The 21,031-nt window shown below is 37.5% G+C and overlaps 1 protein-coding gene across 1 annotated transcript in view; it reads right to left on the bottom strand.

Annotated features, from left to right (window-relative positions):
• The window catches only part of LOC110032068, a 32,770-nt gene extending 15,680 nt beyond the window's left edge, over positions 1-17,090 (bottom strand). Inside the window, exons 1-4 of the mRNA XM_020735581.1 lie at positions 16,689-17,090; positions 12,555-12,613; positions 9,869-9,977; positions 9,155-9,264 (exon numbers count right to left, since the gene is read on the bottom strand). Of these exons, the coding sequence (XP_020591240.1) occupies positions 9,155-9,264; positions 9,869-9,977; positions 12,555-12,613; positions 16,689-16,848 (438 nt within the window). The 5' untranslated portion in view covers positions 16,849-17,090. The remainder of the gene's footprint in view (positions 1-9,154; positions 9,265-9,868; positions 9,978-12,554; positions 12,614-16,688) is intronic.
• Positions 17,091-21,031: the final 3,941 nt, after the last annotated feature.

The raw sequence follows: 21,031 nt of genomic DNA, 5'->3' as shown, positions 1-21,031 counted from the left end.
GGTTCAGCACAGGGATGAGCCCTGCGTCAATCTCCCGGAATTGGAGGAGCTTCGATCTCATTCGTCGAAGTTTCTGGTTCCCCATAGCACGAAGACAAATCTGCTACGTTGAAAGTAGCATAAACATTATAGTCCCATGATAGGTCGATCTTGCAGGTGTTGTCATTCAGCCTCTTGAGAACACTGAAAAGTCTATATGTTCTGGGCTTGAGCTTCCCGAGGGATCCTACCAAAAAAACCTTTATTTCTTCAACCTGATCCACCTTAGATCCCTTACTTAGAAAGTCACCTTCTTCCTAGTTCTATTTTATGTGTCAGGTAGTTGCGGTTTTGCTTGGTGATCTCCTTTTCCATCTCTTCATGTAACTTATGAATCTCTTGCACCCTCTCTTCAGCATCCTCACTAATCTCTGATGTTGGAAAGAGTGGTACCAAGTTAATGGAGTAAGTGGATTGTGCCCATATACAATCTCAAAGGGGTGCGCACCATGATCTGACGCACCGACATGTTGCAAGCTAATTTAGCTTGGGCTAGGATCAAGTCTCACTGCTTAGTATTCTTCCCCGCAAAGCACCTCAAAAAGTTCCACATATTCCTTTTCATCACCTTCGTCTGACCGTTTGTCTATGGATGAGCTGTTGAGCTGAAATGAAATTTAGCGTCAAGCTTCCACCATAAGATCCTCCAAAAGTGACTCAGAAACTTGATATCTCCGTGGAAGTAATGGTCCTAGGTATCTCGTGTACTCTCATGACCCCTCTGAAACACAATTCAGCGTGATGCATCCACATAACAAGCTCTGCAACAGAGAATCAAAATTGGTCTGGGCTAACACATGGGTTGTGTCCTCGAAAGACCCGTCACAAAATTCATGCTAAGATCCACCCACAATGCATCTGATACAGATAATGGAGTGTATAATCTTGCATTATTTCCTCTGGTTTTGTCCACATGACAAGATCTGCATTATCTGACGTGTCGATCCACATCTTTCGTGAGTCAAAACCAAAAAAAGTGTTATTGCATGAGTGTGAGAGTGTTGTCTCTCCAAAGTGTTTTGGATGTCATCCATTGTGACTCGCCTGAATGGACTCTCTTAGCGAACATCGAGGAATACACAACATTTTCTGGTGGAATATATAACCATCAGCCCTATGATAATGTCTGGTAAGATTCTTCTGACACTGCTCCTAAATCTCTCTGAAATCTTCAACAGTCCCGTACAAATATTATACTACCTCGAATCCTACAACTCGAGTTTGCATAGAAGTGATCAGCAAATGGAGGGGCCTTAATGCATCTGCTACTCAACTGTGGCTTCCCGACTTGTGCTTAAGAATGAACTGAACGATGCCAAGAACTCCGCCAAGGAAGCATGTCATCCTTTTAGCTTGTTCTTGTTGTTTAAGAAACTCAAAGCCTCATGATCTGTAAATAAATTCAACTTACTCGCCAATAGGTAGTGACTCAAGTGATTAAAAGCTCTCATGATCGAATAAAATTCTTTATTATACGGCAAATACTTTCTCCTGAACTCATTCTTCTTCTCACTGAAGAATGCTATGGGGTGCCTCCCTGACTCAGTACTCCGATCCCCACATCTGAGCTATCATACTCCACCTCAAACAACTGATTGAAGTTTGATAACGCCAATACTTCACATTTTTTTCAAAGTATTAAAATCGGATTGAGCTGCCTCCATCCACTGAAAGTTCTCCATTTTCAAAAGTTTTGTCAAGGGAGCCGTGATAGTGTTGGAGTTCTTGATGAACCGCCTATAGAATGATGTCAGCCCTAAAAATTGTCTCAACTAGGTAAACGACTGTGGTGGCATTCAACTCACGATGACCTCCATCTTTGCAAGATTCATCTGAGCATCTGCACTAGACACAATATAGCCCAAAAAACATACATGTGCTAGCAGAAAGTGACACTTCTTTGTGCAGGCACATAGCTTCTTCGATCGTAAAACTACGAGGACTTTCCTCAATTATTGCAAGTTCTCCTCCTCGGATTTGCTATATACAAGAACATCATTAAGTACACCACTACGAACTTCCCGAAGTGAGTCTGGAACAGTTGATTCATAACCTCATGAACATGTGGGTAGACAGCACGAAAGGCATGACTGTTTACTTGTATAATCTCTCCTGGGTCTTGAAAGCAGTCTTACACTCGTCCCCTGGTCTCATCGTGATGTGGCGATATCCACTATGTAAGTTGATCTTGGAAAAAATAATGGCTCCATGCAACTAATCTAAGAGTTCATCAATGTGAGTATAGAAAACCTATATTTGATGGTGATCTTGTTGATAGCTCGTTTATTAATGCACACCCTCCACGATCCGTCTTTAGGCACTATCAACGAGAAGAGAACACATAAGTTGTTACTCTTTCTCACTAAGCCTCTCGCAATGAGATTCTGTATCTGGACTCTCTCAGTGAACATCGAGGAATATACAACCTGTTTTGGTGGAATAGATAATCATCAACTCTGTGATACTGTCTGGTACGATTCTCCTAACATTGCTCCCAAATCTTTCTGAAATTTTCATCTGTCTCGTACAACTCCTTCACTACCTCAAACCCTGCAACTCTAGTTTTCATAGAAGTGATCAGCAAATGACAGCATCTCAATGTATCTGTTGCTCGACTCTAGCTTCTCTCTTTGTGGAACAATGTCAAGAACTCCGCCAAGGAAGCATGTTGTTCTTTCAGATTGTTCTCGTTGTTTAAGAACTTGAAAGCCTCATGATCCATAAATAAAATCAACCTGCTCGTCAGTAGATAATGATTCCAGTGATTAAGAGCTCTCAAAATCACATAGAACTCTTTGTTCAACTTCTCACTGAAGAAGGCTATGAGATGACCTGCCTAGCTCAGTACTACTCCGATCCCCACATTTGAGGTGACACTCCACCTCGAACAACTGACTGAAGTCTGGTAATGTCAATACTGGTGCCTAAGTCACCTTCTTTTTTAGGGTATCGAAAATGGACCGAGCTACCTACGTCCACCGGAACTTCTCCCTTTCAAATATTCTATTAAGAGAGTTTTGAATGTGTTGAAGCTCCATATGAACCACCTATAAAACGATGCCAGCCCTAAAAATTGTCTCAACTCAGTAAAGAACTATGAGAGCTGCATCCAGCTCGTGATGGTCTCGACCTGTAGGATATATCTGAATGTCTGCACTAGACACAATATAGCCCAAAAATATACGTGCTGCCAGGAAGTGCATTTCTTTGGATGGGCATATTGTTTATCTGATGGCAAAATTGTGAAGACTATCCTCAAGTGTTGCAAGTGCTCCTCCATGAATCTGTTGTATGCAAGAATATAATCGATGCACACAACTACAAACTTACCGATGTGAGCACGGGACAGTTAGTTCATCAACCTCATGAACATGTTGGGCACATTGGAAAGCCCGAAAGGCATAACTGGTCACTCATATAATCCATCTCGGACCTTAAAAGTAGTCTTACACTCGTCTCCTGGTCTTATCTTGATCTGGTGGTATCCACTGCATAAGTCGATCTTGGAAAAGGCAATGGCTCCATGCAACTAATCTAAGAGGTCGTCCAAGCGAATAGGGAACCTATATTTGATGGAGATCTTGTTGATAGCTTGACTATCGATGCACATCCTCCATGATCAATTCTTCTTAGGCACCATGAAAGCGAGGACAGCACACGGGTTGGTATTCTCTCTCACCAAATCTCTCGCAATGAAATCTTGTACTTGTCACTGTAATTCCCCGTACTCTGCGGGTCGCAATCTATAGAAATGTCGGTTTGGCAACACTGATCCAAGAATGAGATCTACGGCATGATGAATGTCCCTCAATAGTGACAACCCCTCTAGAAGGATGTCAGTCATCACGTCCTAAAATTCAGCTAGCAGTGGTTGTATAAGCTCTAGTATCTCAATCTCTTCCTCGGTTCCCTCTAAAATCACTAAATTCATGGCCGCTAGAGCCTCTTGTACCAACTGCATAAAGGTGGCTCATAGGACTACCATCTACTCTGGGATATCTACTCTCGAGTCCCTGATGAGCAAAAGAACTGACTTCTATCCTTCTTAAACCAATAAGTGCTCTTAAACCCGTCATGTTGGGCCTTACGGTCGAACTGTCACAGTCTCTCCAACAAAATATAGTGTGATTCCACAAGTACCACATCGCACCACAGCTACTCTTGTAGCTAGTCTCCAATAGAAAACTCAACTAAGCATTGTTGATCCACTTGTGTCTCATTTCCCCTTCTCAACCAGATAAGAGAATAGGGTTGAGGAGGCTTCTGCGTTGCCAAATTCAGTTTCTTCACATCATAGTGGATATCACATTCTCATAGTTCCCACCATCAATAACAGGCTACAGACCTTACCTCTCATGATACACCTGGTGTAGAAAATGTTATGTCTTAGCCATGAATGATCCTTCTCTGACTTGGTCTGTAGGATCTTCCTTATGATTAACATCTCTCCCTCATCTCCCTATAGTTGAAGTTCCTCATCCTGATCCTCCATGGTTTCCTCATCCTGATCCTCCATGGTTTCCTCCTCGCTTCCTCGATGGCACCCAACTCAATGAAGGAAACAACTTAGCTCGTAGGGCAGTTAGAGGTAGTGTTCATAGCGGTTCACCTAAAACATCTCCTGACAGGCACTATACCGGGCGTGTTACTCTTCTCAGCCTTCTTTCCACTACGATTTATCTTGTCATTCCCTTGTCCAATCTCCACAACCCCTCCAGACTTAAATCTTATTCGTAGCTACAGCTGTAGGCGGTTGTCCGAATGAGGACGGTTGTCTGCTTTACTTATGTTGTCTCTCCACCTTCAATACTAAGTTATAGACATCTCCCAAAGACCAATAGGGTTGCAATTGAACAACATTACTGAAAGCTTGCTTCGGGCCTGCAAAATATTCAGTTATAATATGTTCATCTGGCTCGACTAGCTCGTATTTCATCTGAAGCTGCTCAAACTGTGTCGTGAACTCCTCCACTGATAGAGCCTCTTAAATATATCTTGACGTAGTACGAAGGTAATTATTTCCTCTGCATCTACTTCCTCATCTTCTCCCATCTAATAATATTATCAGTTCCTTCTCTCATTCTTTATCCTGCAAATTTTTCAACCACAAAAGTGAGCTCTTATTCATTTTGATGGGCGCAAGCTTCACCCTCCTATCTTATCGCACCTCTTTGCACTCTAACATTCTCTCAACCCGCTGTAATCATTCCATAAAGTCATATGGATCCATCCCTCCTTCGAACTCCTGTAGATCCACTTTCACTCTGAAATCTCCATGTCCTCCATACGTCGCCTCCTCTCTTGGCCTCCTCTGATAATGAATTTTGAAGCATCATAGTCTATCTTCCTTATCACTGAAGTCCTCTCTATAAAAGGATTTCAAATTCTCATCTCTTTCTCAACTTCGACTCTCTGTATCACGTTAGAGAGTAATTTTTCCATCTGCCTCGTCATCAATTTACGCAAGTGTTGATAGATCTCTCGTTGTATCTCTTTCCAGGTAAGTTCAAACATGTGTCTCATTGGTGGCATGGTTAGGGTTTAGATTTATGGGAGTGGAAGAGGGTATTGGAATGGGGAACAGAAAGATTTTTGGGGGGTCGAGGTAGATTTAGGGTATGGCGGATGTTAAAAGCCCTAAGATAGGACTAGGGTTAAGCTAGCTCAAATACCAAATGATGCTAGAATTAACCCAAAATAACAATAAGAAGCAAGCTTTTATTGCTGAAAACATATAACAGTTGCAATCAAACACTTTGGAATTGAAGAAAACAACAAAGACACCCACACAAACTCTAGCGAGGGCAGACCGGTGGTGTGTGGTTAGTGGTCGAAACAGGGTAAGGAGGGAAGTTTTAGGGGTGTGACTATGGGTGAACAAAGGGAGCTTCGGTTGTGGGTCAGTTTGGTCGGCTGTAGGAAGGGGGTAGGGGGCATGCTGAGAGTAGTTTGCTTCAGGTAGGGGAGTTGTGGGTTGGTTACAGGTAGGAGGATGAGTGTTGTAGGGTAGGGAGGAGTTAGCTGACTGTAGGAGGGTTTGGGGTAGATTACAAGGAAGAGCATGACTGCAGTAGGGGTAGGGAGGAGCTGGCTGCAAGTAGAAGGAGAAAGGGGAGGGAATACGAGGAGATAACCACCACCTTAGAGCAGGACACGGCTGGAGCACCAATTGTCCTTAGATACAGCTCTAGCAAGAGAGAGACGCCAATGACAAAAAAAATGGAAGCAAAAAACTAACCCTAACCTAAGAAAAACAGCATATATATAATATAGATAATATATAATATAGATAACTAATGGGGAGTCCCTCCTCTTTGGCAGCAACCCTAACCCAATAGAAAGGCTCAGTCGGCCCTTGAACCTGCTCTGATGAACCGTCAGCACAAGGACGAGCCCTATGTCAATTACATGTTACACTCTATATAGCTCCATGTGTACCCATAAAACCAAATTAATCATTTATATTGTCATGTGCGTGACCATAAGACCTAGGTTTTTTGATGTAATAAACCCAACAAATGACTAATCCAATGTGGCTAAATCATTATTTTATTGGCCTCATTGATGAGTGTCATTAATTATTCAAGAGCCTCCTAAACCATTAACCTCCCAAAATTTCTCTCCCAGTAAGCTTTTAAACTCTCGCATGTAAGGAAAAAAGACAAACATTTAACCAAAAAATTAAACTTTTGCATTCAACATAAAGTTGGTGATGCCTTGAAATAGAATTTAGTAAATCGCATAATTGCTTAGCATTAAAGCTTATGTCAATCAAGGAGGACCGAAATCAGGCAGTTGAATTAGGAGTTTTCTATAATTATGAGCTTCCTTATTTAAATTATTTTCAATGTCTTTATTCTGATTTATTTCCCTTTTAGCTGAATATTTAGATTAGAAATATATATTACTAAGTTACCTAAATTAGATTATGCACCTTATTTTATACCTGAAATAGATTGTAAGATTATTATTTAATGGAATGAAAGCAAAGAGAAAAGGCATCGAGCCTATTCAGAATTCAGCCAATTTTTCTCAAAACTTTGACAAGGTATCATCGTTAAATTTTTGCCCTAACCACTGATAATCGTTGGAGGACCTTCAATACTCTCTTCTTGCCAGCCTTCTTACGGGACGGGAATGGAGGAACCATTTTTTTGCCTTAATTCTCGTTCGTCTGCTCGTCGTCTCATTATTTCTCCGCCCGTGTCGTCTTCCTCTTCGACTAGGCTGGTCTCGACGGAGCCTCTCCTTCGTTCGAACTCTGTCGGCAGCAGCTCCCACTTTTTCATCACCTTCATCTGCACGCCAACAAAATATTCCTTGACCTCGGCATCATCACTGTTGGCGTGAAGATCAGGGAACATATCATCATCGTTGTCGCAGGAAGAATCAATAGCATTTGGATCGTATAACAGAATGTGGATCCTACTTGTGGGCTATGACCGGTAGCATTTGGATCAAGACGCGAATTCTACTTGTAGGCTATGATCGATAGCATTTGGATCGTGTAATTGGATCCTACTTGTGGGCTATGATTAGTAGCATTTGGATCAGGATGCAGATCCTACTTGTAGGCTATAATCGATAGCATTTGGACCGTGTAACTGGATCCTATTTGTGCGCCATGATTGATAGCATTTAGATCGTGTATCTGGAAGCGGATCCTTCTTGTGGCTATAATTCGAATTTCTGGACGACAATGATAAATGATTTTTTGTTTTTCTTTGCTCAAATCATGTTATGGTTCAGGAGTTGTCTCTGAGACTTCGGCATTCTCGGTTTTGACACTTTCGATTTCGGTACTCAGGGCTTGAAGATTGTTGGTCCCGACAGTGTTATCAGTTTCTTGTTAGCAAATTAATGTTTTCTGATCAGTCAACATCAATTTGAGGTGGGATGTCAATTAGGGAGGACGGAAATCAGGCAGCTAAATTAAAAATTTTCTATAATTAGGAGCTTCCTTATTTAAATTCTTTCAAATGCTTTTATTCCGATTTATTTTCCTTTTATTTATTTTCCTTTTAGCTGAATATTTAGATTAGAAATATATATTATTAAGTTACCTAAAATAGATTATGCACTTTATTTTGTACCAAATATATATTATAAGATTATTATTTAATGGAATGAAAGCAAAGGGAAAAAGGCATTAAGCCTATTCAGAATTCAGCCAATTTTTCTCAAAACTTTGACAGCTTAAATTTATTTTAAAGCTTCACAAACAATTTGGCATATTATGATCACTTCTCTTATAAAAAAAAAATGACTTGAGAGAACTTTTATTTCATAAAATATCAAAAAACATGTTTCTATATTTATTTTTAATTACTCAGCTAACAATTTTGCTAATAAATATTAGCTTATCGTCAGAAAGAGATGAAACTATAACCTAAGAGTTTCTCTAAAAACAATTACATACCAATAGATAAAGAAAAAGACAAATAAAGTAATCAACCAATTCCATGCTATATTATTTGTCCTATCACAATTTTATCTGAAGCTAAGAAAGTGTAAGGAAAGGAACCGCAAGGTAAAGTGAACCAAGCATTTATGACTCCTGATGCCAACTCCTCCTCAAGCCGATGAACAGCATTTTTCTATCCAAGAGATACTCTTTAGCGTCAACTAAACTAACGAAGTTTAGCAGTCTCTAATGCCAAAAAATAGATATTGCTAAATAATGATGAGCTGTAAATATCTAGATGTTAGTAGGGAACGCAGATTGGCAAATTCAACTTTAAGAAAATGTAGAAGTTAGTGGCTATCACATTGTTTATCATTAAAAAATTAAGGGAAAAAAAAAACTTTGATAAATTTACTGGACCACTCAATTTCATGGTCAGATAGTAATGTCTGACGATAGTTGTCCCCCGTTCAGAAGTAAAATGTGATTAATTAGCAATATCCTCCCTCCTCCCCACCACTCCAAAAAATGCCATGCATATGTACACATTCAATACACATACGCATTAGTACTATAGCAAGAAATGTTCTAATATAAACTATCTGAGATATGATAGGGGTTGGGAACAATATGTCAGTACTATATTCATAACTAGTACAGCTATAAATTGTTTGAAGTTAAATGCTTAATACTTAGAACTCCAGTAACAACCTTGTCTTTAGTCAAAGTAATTGTTAGGTTCTTCTGAAATGGAATGCACTGCTCCAAATTGGGAAGATACTGTGCGCCATCAAAAGTTCCATTAGCGATAAAATTTGACACTGCAACAAAAAACATAGGTTTATTCCTGCACATGACTAAGTGATTGATCAGATGTGAAGATTATTTGTGTGATTTAGAATGGAAACACCAACATGTTTTGTTTTCAAAGTAGGTTTTTTCCTTTGCATATTTTGATTATATTAATGCATTCTACCAAACCAAATAAAATAGACTTCTGCAAAGAAAAATAAAATGCAACAGCTAGTCAAACAAAATGATAACCCAGTGTTTCCTAGAGAACAAATATCAACTGGCAGCCCTCAAAAGGTTAAATGAAATAAACCCATGTATTAGTAAAAGTATAGTTGTACCATGACGAACATTACAACACACCATCCCAGGAACAAATGATGAATATATAGGTAATACAATTTCTTACTGATTGAATATCAAAACACATATAATAAAACACAGTGCATATATTTATAGGCACTTTTTGGAGGAAAAACATCAAATTTTTTCGAAGGAAGTTACCAATGTGAAATCATTACACTTTGGAAGGTAACATTCAGTACAGCTGAAGAGCATGTTTTCTTTTGATGTGGATAAAATCAAAGCAGAAATATTGTGCTTTGTGCTTAACAACCAAGTAATGAATCTTACATAAAGAATCCAAGTAAGCATCGGATACATCCGGAAGAGGCAGACGGCCTTGATTGAAGCATAACACTGGAAGCATGCTCTTTGGAATCTTCTTAAGTTGTTCCTTATCCTGACAAAGCAAGAAATAATCATTGCAGCCCTGGTTAGGCAATTAAGTTATGTTCCAATAAGAAGCAAAACCGGTACCGGAATTAACCCAAATCACAAAGAAATGCAAATATTAGTGCTGAAATTCAAATATGTTACAACGAAGACTCTTTAAAACAAGGAAATAAATAACAACAAACACAAACAGAGCACCCTGGGCTGAGGACGACGGGGCTAGATAGCTGGCAGACAGCAATTAGGGGGTAGTTGGAGGTTGCGGTTGCTGGAAAGGGGGATGCCATCAATAGAAGACGGCGTCTACGAGGATGGTTGGAGAGCTAGCGGTGGCAAGCAGGGAGTTAGGAAAGGAATTTCAGCAGCAGGTTGGTGGGGCTGTATGGGGCAGCGGCAAGGGCAAGAGAGAGGATTAAGGGTCTGTTTGGGACAACTATGAAGTTGTTGTTCAAAAAACTTTGATGGCTTTTACAAAAAAAAAAAATTTGAAAAAGTCTGATCGCAGCTCTCTAGCAGTCACCACAGGTAGCAAAGTCTGGTGGGAAAACGCAGCATTTAGCTGCAGTTTTTTTAGAACGCATGCAAGACGTAGTTTGCCAAACAGAAAAAACTACGGTACGACACTGCACTGTTACCGCATTGCCGTCCCAAACACATCATAAGATTGGTGGTAGGAAAAATGGGAAAGGAGCGGGCAATGGGGTGGAAGGTTTGGGGGCTACATCAGACAGCAGAACTTCTATCTTTGGGGTGAACTACAGCAAGTACGATGAAGGCGATGACGATGGCGATGGCGATGGCGATGGCGATGGCGATGGTGAGAGGGAGGTTGCGGGTGAGGGGGAGGTCGGGGATAATCACCACTTAGTAGCGAGATACAACCGGAGCACCACTCATCCTCAGATATAGCCCTGGAAAAAAAAGGGCTCCAACGGCTGTCCAATATAGAAATTTCGGCAAAAACTAAACTCTAACACAACAAACAACCTATTTATAATAGAAAGATAGCTAGGAGGGGTCCCCGTGGGCAGCGGCAGCTATCAGCCCTAATTTGGGCCATGAGCAACTTTAGCCCTAGCAGCCTCGTGTCAGTCTCCCGGGGTTGGGGGAGCTTTGATTTTATTCATTGAAGCTTCTGGTTCTTCTTCTGCAATCCTAGCAGCACTTGGATCCTACTATCAGTTGGGCCGCTCATTTTTATGCTAAGCGTGTCATTCATGACTCTTTCTTTTTGTTGCATGTAGATAATGATAGGTAACTATGCTCTATTCTTGATGATAATAGGTCTCTTTTTTTTTACATCATAGGTGCAAACATGCATAATTTTCTGTACTTTTTTGAGATTTTAATGTGAATTGCAATATTCAAGGATCCCACTATAAGTTATATTGTCTCCCAAAGCAATCTAAAGTCAGCATAACCTGATCTGCAGTGGGGATAACCCAAGCCTCCCTGAACCGTGGTGAACAAGGTGGTAAGATATCAATTGTGTTGTCCTGCAATGCTCTCTGTCATGACAACCACGCATCTGGAATCAGTGTCTCAGTCCTATCATCCTCATCATCGTTAAAATTGTTCTCACTGAAGCTACTCTACTGGCAAGGGTACCTGTGATATCGTATTCCGCAGAAGGTAGAAAGACGATGCGGTTCCCGTCCTTGTTAAAGAAGTAGGTGTTTCTGAACCTATCATGTTGTGTCCTACGGTCGAATTGCCATGGTATCCCCAACAAAAGGTGGCAAGCATCCATGGGTATCATGTCGCACCACACTTGATTCTGCATCTAGCTTCCAATTGAAAACCACATTTCTACTAATTGTTTGCTACTTTGTAAAGTGAAGGACAAATTCAAAATGCGGGGATTTACTCTCCCCACCTTTTCTAGATTCGAGGAAGTCATTGGCGTGATGCACAACGTTACTTCCCCCAACAGAAATTTTGCTCGAATGTATTGTAATGCTGTCTACATCTGTTGGAGAGAAAGAAATGCCAAGAAGCACAACAACACCCACAGTACGCCTACCACTATTGCTTCGAACTTATTCTAGGTCTGGACTGATCCTCAGTCTCACCCTTTCTCGGAGTACTGGGATGCCAATTAGCCACATAGTTTGCATGTTCGTGATTTATAGCATCCCCCCTTCAGGTTGGATTAAAGTGAACACTAATGGAGCTCTCCTCCCCTCTAACTGGGCTGCTATTGGGATCATTATTATAGACGAGATGGGACGGCTTATTGTGGCCAAAGATAGCAGTTTTACTCATTGAGACAGCACACAAGTGGAGATCGCATGCACTCTATTCTCTTGTTGATGAGTGGATGACCGAGTGTTGTGGTTTCATAATTGAAGGGGACATTACAATGTAATGGAGTACTTCATACATGGTATGGAGAAGAAAATGTGGCAATGCAACTATCCCGAAAATCCAAATACGGCCATAAAAAATAAGAGATGTAAATTTTTAATTACAATAAATCAGAGTATAAACAAATCCTAGCTATTTAAAGAAATGTAGAAATAAATCGACATAACAAACACCTATTTAAAAATATATTTAACTGGGAATACATCAACATACTCACAATTTGAACACTAGTTGTGAAGATCATTGTTATGGAAGAGAACCACAGTGGCACGTCAACTGCAGCAAGACAGCATTAAATCCAATACATAAGAAAAAAAAAAAAAAAAAAAGAGAAAGGGAAATATATTAATATATATGCATACCATACAATTCTTATCTATTAACAAATCTAACACATAAACTTTGATATTTACATTTATAACACTTCAGAATTAAGAAAAATATGCATGAGAAGGGGAACATCACTTTTAAAAAGCTAGTGATAGTGATATTTTTTATGTGATGCTAAAATTTTAGGGGTTAGATATCTAAATATGTAAGAATTGTGTGGTATGTATGTATATGCCCCAAAAAAATGCTGACAGAAATTCTGAGGCTAGAAAAAAAGGCTTTCATGATCCTCAAACAAAACCTTGCACAAATACCAACGCTACTATGCACACTACATTTCGTTCACTCTTCTTTCCTTTGTCAAGGAAATCTACAAACTTATAAATTCATTGTCAATAAAAAAAAGAGACAAAAGAACTGCACAGTGCAAGCTTGGGCCTTTCGAACCAAAAAACAAAACCTTAAAATTGAATTAACCTCTTTATCAAAATACAAAAATTAACGAGAAGGTACAAAATTAAATTCAAGTCAAACGGGGTATAAGACAATACACACAGCAATAGAAATAGATCATAAAAGACTAACAAAATTGAAGAAAGGTAAGGCACATCAAATAGCCTTAGTAAGTGTATGATAGAAATTCTAATTCACAATTGAAAGCGTTGAGATTGTCTAGATAAACTGTTGAACTAAGCCACTCGTCACTCAGCCCTCTCCAGTCGGCCCAAGAGAAACATGACCAAATGAAATACACAGAATATAGATATTAAATATATTTACTCTGATACATTATCCTCTGAATGCAAATATTATTTATGTATATTTTATAATAAAAATTTTATATAAATGGGGAAGAGTGAATATAAAAGGTAAGGCACATCAAATAGCCTTAGTAAGAGTATGATAGAAATTCTAATTCATAACTGAAGGCATTGAGATTGTCTAGATAAGCTGTTAAACTAAGCCAGTCGGCCCATAGCCCTCTCCAGTCGGCCCAAGAGAAACATGACCAAATGAAATGCACAGAATATAGATATTAAATATGTTTACTCTGATACATTATCCTCTGAATGCAAATATTATTTATGTATATTTTATAATAAAATTTTAATATAAATGGGGAAGAGTGAATGTAAAAGAATACTCTTTTTTCCTCCACCGGGGGTAGCTATTAGAAGAAAATATAACACATACACTCTCTCTCTCTCTCTCTCTCTCTCTCTCTCTCACACTCTCACTTTACGCTCTATTCATGGGTGTGAAACAGACAAATCTAAGTTCAAATAAAAAGATGAGTGGTACAAGGAGAAGAAATGAGTCATAAAGAAGTAACGAGCAACATATATTGTGCCAGAAAACTCAACTAGGAAAATAGTCGAACTCATCCACTCGGCCACCTGCACTCGGCTTCCAACATTCAGCTAGAAAAACAGCGCTCCTAATAATGTTATCTCAAAAAAAAAATTAGGAAAACTGTCTTGTACAAGGAAAGATAACTCATGAATGAGTAGAATCAAGCATCAAGAAAAACCTCTTAACAAATGGGAAAAATCTCTCCTAACTCTTTCTTATTTGTATTTCATTTCATTGTGTTTATGTTTTTTCAAATTCTTAAGTGTGTATATTACTTGTTACATAAAAAGAGTTTGGCACAAACAATCGGAGAACTTGATCCTCATAGGCAATTTTTTCTAAGAATAAAAGAAAGTGGCCTACACTTTTAGACTCTGTTCGGCTCAATAGTTGAATTCTAGGGACTATTTTGAAGAAGTTATTCCCAAAATATGAATCGGTAAAATAAAAGAATGAAGTCATTTAATCTAGAGTTGAAGACCACAAGATCTCGTCCTAGGTAAAGTTGAAAATTACGGCAACTTCTTTTTATAGGAGAGCTGGAGGCCCTCAGGTGAATGACAGTTTGAATTTAACAAAACGTTATAACTAAGTCATATTAAAAGGAAAAAGTCAATCTACTCGCACGAAAAGAGGGAATTCATTTCACTAGTAGCACTCGGGAAACTCTCCCTATAAGACCATTGAGTCAATTGTAATAAGATTGAGCTAGCAATCTATGAATACTACTCTCTGAATGTGAGCTAAAAATAGCCCGAGAACAAAATCCTGTAAGTGTAGCCAAAGTGCCCCAAGTATGATTCCCTATAGGAGGACTAAGAACCCCGGGCAAATGAATAGTCAACACACAAAGAGATACGCCGCTCGATTTTATTTAAAAGGTTTTTTAACTTGTATTTGGAGATAATAATGCACTAATAAATTCATTTTTTAAACAGGAGAAAGATGCACTTATCATATAGAGATGAACAATGTTAGTTTCATATTCATCATTATCTTATTCTTTTTGCAGTTACTTTTCAAAGAGAAAAGAATCATGAAACTAATATGCATGTAAGAAACTATCATTTACAGTTTAAGGCGCTAAGATTGTCCAAATAACTTGTTGAACTCAACAGCTCGTCACTCAGCCCTCTCTATTCGGCTCTCTTCAGTCAACCCTCTTCAGTCAGATCAGGAGAAACGTGACCAGACGAACTGCATGGAATATACATATAAAATATGTTATAAAAGGGGAAGAGTGAATTTAAAAGGGAACTCTTTTCACTGTCATTAGGGGATAGCTATTAGGGGAGAATACAACACTTTCTCCACTCACTCACTCTCTCCCTACCCCCACCACCTTTTTAAGCTTTATTTCTTGGGAGTGATTTACGGACAAATCTGAGTTCAACAATAAGAGACCTATAAACAAACAGTTCTAATTCAACAAAGTGGAATAAAAGGGGTTTATAGGGCCCCCTACAACTTTCACTTTTCTCTATATATAAAGTTTTGAAAGATTATTTGGGAGCTTCTTAGGTACCTAAAGAACTTTTCCATCCATAAATTAACATTACAAATTCAAGTCTTAATTACTTGAAGAATTAATAAAATAATTGTATTTTTAGTATTAAATTACATCACTGATATTGCTTACTCCTTAAAAAAGAATCAATATGTCAGAAAAGCGTAAGCGAATAGTTTATGAAGAATAAGCATTTCATTTAAGGAATGCCTCATCCATAATCTTTTTGATAGAAACAACCATTGCTAATGAATCATAAGCTTTAGTTCCAAAACGAGCACATATAACATGGGATAATAATGAAAAAAGGTTGAAGATGCAATACTCTTACGAGTTGAGTTTGTTAATGACAATTGCCTGACGAAACTAAATTTAGTAGCTCTTCAAACCATTTAGCTTTTTAGTTCAATATCACTTTAATCCCGAACCAACAACACAAAAAACTAGAACCCCTCAATCAGTACAACGTTCTCTAAACCGCAAGCCATGTAAATGATTTCAAAACCATAGAATTAGAATTAAATATGCGTATATTTCTCTCAAACAAAATTCTTAAACCTGCTAAAACAATGGAAGAAGAAACTGAAGCGTTGCATGGTATGCAGGTATAACCACAATTTAAGGCAAACATTACCAAAGTGTTTATTAGGAGCTTAAATCCTATTAAGGGGATGATTGGGACTTATGAAATTTTGAATTTAAGGTTCAAAATTTGCCTTCCATTCTGGATTTGCTAAATCCTACTAAATATCGTTTTTGTCCCGTTTTTCTGTTGCAGCCTAATTAGTTAAATCCTATGGGAGCTAGAAATAATCCGATATTGCTATCGCGTCTTCTTCTCCCGCGTACTCCACTCACACGCCGCTTATTCATGCTGACCTAAAGTCTAAACTATTAACTGCAGACTATCTCCTGGGGAAAAGATACCCCATAAGCAGAAATTCCCATTCCAGCTACATATCTCTCCAGCCTCCAAACTATTAGAATTTGATTCCAGCGACAAGCACCTGTAAACCTCCACCCCAGCCAAACCTTCCCACAAAAACTCAATAAAGAAAAATAAACTTTCTCTCAGAAAAACAAACAACGGGGCAGCACAAAGATGAAGAAAAAAAAAACAGCAACAATGATCGAAGGAAAGAGGAAGGTCTCAGCTCTTACCTCTCAAGTAAGTCCAATCATAAGGCCGCAGCCATATGTTCGGTCGGCTAAAGCTCCAAATTGTGGAGGACTCCATTTGACCCTGCACTCGCCCTGCTGCCATCGTCCCCATGAAAAGCCACAAAAGCCAAAAAAGGCGGAGTGGATCGGAAGCACCCATGAACCAGATTAAACGAGGATATCCCTTGCTGGAAACTCTATGCGATATCAAAAAACCCTTTTTCTTTCCCTTGAATTGCCTTCGGTTCTTTGGAAGGAAGAGTATGATGGGGGATTATTTCAGAGAGGAGGAAGAGGAGACTTTTGCTCGGAGCTCTGGCGACGGCAGCCTGAGGAACGGAAGCCGGGTGGCGATGACGGACCAGGCGAACCGTTGAATCTTCGGACTTGTATCGAATCCATTTGTCGTTTCCCCCTTTTTTTCTTTTTGGTGGACATTATTACATAAATACCACCCTTTTTTTGGACATTATTACATAAAGACTACTCAATTTCTATCTATTTACATGTCCACGACAAAATGTAATTTTTACATTTATATCACACAAACCTTTCATATCATATAAAAAAAGTTATCATTTTAATTTAATAAAAATAATAATCTTTTTCAAGCATATCTAAGATGGCATAACTGTAGCATTTTTAGAAGTTAAATATATAAATTTATAAGAAGTAGGGCTCTCAAAACTGTTCGGTTGTTCGCAAACAACTCGTGTTCGACTATTGAGAAGCTCGTGTTCTGCTCGTTCGCTAAGTTAACGAGCCGAACATGAATAACACGAATAAATATTTGTTCGTTTGTGTTCGGCTCGTTTTAGCTCGAAATACTACTAATCAATTATATATATATGTTTGATGAGTAGTATTTTTAAATAATTTAATTGACTACGAGGCTACAAAGATTTATAATTAATTAAAAATATTAATTAAAAAAATAGAATAAAAATTATTAAATTAGATTCAAATGATATTTTAAATCTTGCTCAAATCCTTAAATCTTATGGGTACGTGATTGGGGTTGTCAAAACGACTATTTGTTCGTGAACGGCTCGTGTTTTCGGCTCGGTAAGCAAGGGAGCCGAACACGAACACACTTTTTGAGCTCGAAATATAAACGTGCCGAACACGAGCAGAGCCTGGGCTCTCACGTGTTCGGCTCGTTTACACCCCTAATAAGAAGTAATATATATGTATTTTTTTTGGCTCGCACAGATCTTAAAAGGGAGCAAATATTACATGCAGCGAGTGCACGTCCAACTATAATGATTCAAATAGACCTTGTGCGACACATTATTGTGTCGTTGCATCCAAAAATTCAAATAGATGTAAGGATTTACCACAAATAATATTTTATCATTAAATAGGATTATTTACGTACCTACCCTCCAATTCCTATATATTTACATTGCTTGCACTTAATTTTTTATTTTTTTTATTTTTATACCATCCAATTTTTTTTATATCACATAAAAAATATATCTTTTATACACAAAAAAAAAGAAATTTGAAGATTAGGCGTACACATAAATACTTAAAAATTGAGTGGCACATATTATGCACATAATTCGTCTTATTTTAATTATTTCTAATTAAAAAAAAAGCATTTAACATATTTAATTTAAATAAGGGGGCAAAGGGACATCAAAAGTCATGCTCCAATAATTAAAGGAGGACATAGCTCCATTGAAAATAATATTATTGTTATTATATTTAAGGGTCTGTTTGAGGCAGTCTGTTTAGGGTCTGTTTGAGGCAGCTGCAGTTTATTGAATAATCTGCTGATAAGCTGATTAAAAATAATCTGCTGATAAGATATGTGCGATGATTATTGCAAATTTTTATTTTTTTTGAGAAGCTAGACCGCTGTCAGAAAGCTGTCACTACACCTAGACTTGTGTGGTGTGAAAACACAGTTTTCGACATTTTGAAAACGCATAAATTGCCAAAACGCAGTTTACCCAAACAAGTCAGGTGCGTTTTCAAAACGTCACCGCACCAATTAAGCTGCCCCAAACGGACCGTCAATTATTACATGCATTGATTCATTTAGAATGAGTTTTTAATAATCCATTAAAGCAATGTTTTACATTTACATACAAACCATCTAAAACATGCTCTTTCATTCATTTTTTTGAATTTTTTATCAAATATCAAAATTCATGATAAAAATGTACCCCATAATTTTCTTTTTCATCAAATTCTTAATGATTTGTTCGTGTAGTTCAAAAAAAAACTTCTGGGTGGCTAGTTCGTAAATATCAATATTTTGAATGGTCTATATGTAATTAACCCTTTTTTCTGTTCTTTTTTTGGTGAATATGTAGGCACACATTTTTAATAGAAATGGAATAAAAATATAATGTCTTATAATTTTTCTTATTTCTGAAATGTTATGGGGGCATTACATTGCACACATATCCTATGCATTTACATATCTCACACCTAAACTTCCATATTTACGTTCATAACCTTAAAAAGAAGCACTTTTACCACTTTTTATAAGTGAATACACATTTTCACATATAAGTTTAATGAACAAAAGTGATACACATAAATATAAAAGTTTAGATGTGAGATATATAAATACATAAGAATTGTGTGCTATGTATGTAAATTTCCCGATCTTATAATAGCAATGTTCTTTTATCGAATTCTCCTTAATATCTCTTCTAGTTATATTCAAATCTCTATGCTTGTCACCGATCACCTGAGATTGCAACCGACCACCAGAGTTCGTCTATGACCACCGAAAGTCTTCATCAACCACAAGATGTCATTGTTTACCACTACTCATTATCGACCACCACCAACTCTGACTTTGTTAGCCCTACTAAAGCAATTATAATCTCTTACAATTATGGCTTCTATAGTCAATTACTGTTGTCATAGCCATAAATTACAACTTATACATTCAACTACAACTTCTGTAGCCAACTACAACTGTTATAGCATCAAAGATTATTATAGTTAAACTACAATAATTATCGTCTCAAATACTTTTAACAGTTATATATGTTGGGCTCTTTCAAAGCAGTTATGATTTCAATATCTACTTGTAATGATGTCTTTCATAATCTATGTGAGTGCAAGTCTGGACTTCTACTCATCCCGTAACTTTTTTTTTATTTGAGTGTGTGTTAAATGTTTATATGATGTTATGACGTTAAATTATCACTAAACTACCATGAATTTTCTAAAATGTGACAGTCCTATCTAGAGATCCTACCAAAGCTTTTAGCATTGATTACATACGACTTTATCTTATGTGGTGTTTGGCTGCATCATAGATTTACGTTAAATAGAATTTAGTAAAAGCCAGATTCATCAAATCCATTTTGACGAAGGGAAGCTTCAAAGCCACGGACCGTAAATCCGCCTGCGACTCAGATTTAATAAATCCAAATTTACGTAACAAATAAGACAACGCGGAGAATATTCAGCAAAACACAAGAAAAATCAGTTTAACGGAGTGTTGGATTTAAGATTCAGTTTTTTATATTTGGCTGAATTTAAGCTAAATATGTTGTTAAATCCGTCTAATGATAGCCTTTTGGACTAAATAAAAATTATAGAAGGAAACTCATTAATTATTTAGTTTTAAACCATTGTATAATCATATAAATTGCCATTTAAATAGGTTCAACCTTACCGAATCATAAGTTGGACTTATTCTTGTGCTTCATCCTAGTTGGTCCTTATATACCTACATTTTTCCCAAGTTTTTTTTTTTTCATTTTTTCTCATTTAGTTAGTCACATGCTTGTATATAGTAAGTGACTATGAGATCCTTTTAACTTGAGCCTAAGATTGATCTATTGTCAAATTAGACCCAACATATCTTTGACCTTGGATTGATCTAGTGATTTCAAACTAAATAGTTTAAACACTTAGCCAAATTTATGAAATAAAACATGTACCATAAATATAATAGGTGGATTGATCTCAATTGACAGTTCTAAATATTCAGACCCTAATTACTCGTAATTTGGCCTAACATAATCAATAATTAGGTAAATATAGATAAATAAGTTATGATTGTGTAAATCATCCTTGTCTAATCTTTTAAATTTAGTTTAATATATTAAAAATATTCTAATAAATTTAAATAAACCTTTCATTTAGTATAATTAGACTAGTTTACCCAACTAGGCTGAAATGGATGCATTTAACCATTTAAGGCATATATGTGTGTTTAGGGACACCTCTTGCGTGAGATAGAATGTGCAAATCATGCACAGAGTTTTGAAATTTCTCATTTGTGACCGAATACTAAATCAGAAATAGTTCATCGCCTCGACAAGCTAAAAAAATACTATGTTACGATAGGACTAATTATGAAGTAA

Source organism: Phalaenopsis equestris, unplaced genomic scaffold (assembly GCF_001263595.1).
Source record: "Phalaenopsis equestris unplaced genomic scaffold, ASM126359v1 Scaffold000877, whole genome shotgun sequence".
Taxonomy (NCBI): domain Eukaryota; kingdom Viridiplantae; phylum Streptophyta; class Magnoliopsida; order Asparagales; family Orchidaceae; genus Phalaenopsis; species Phalaenopsis equestris.
This window is presented reverse-complemented; position numbering and strand designations above follow the sequence as displayed.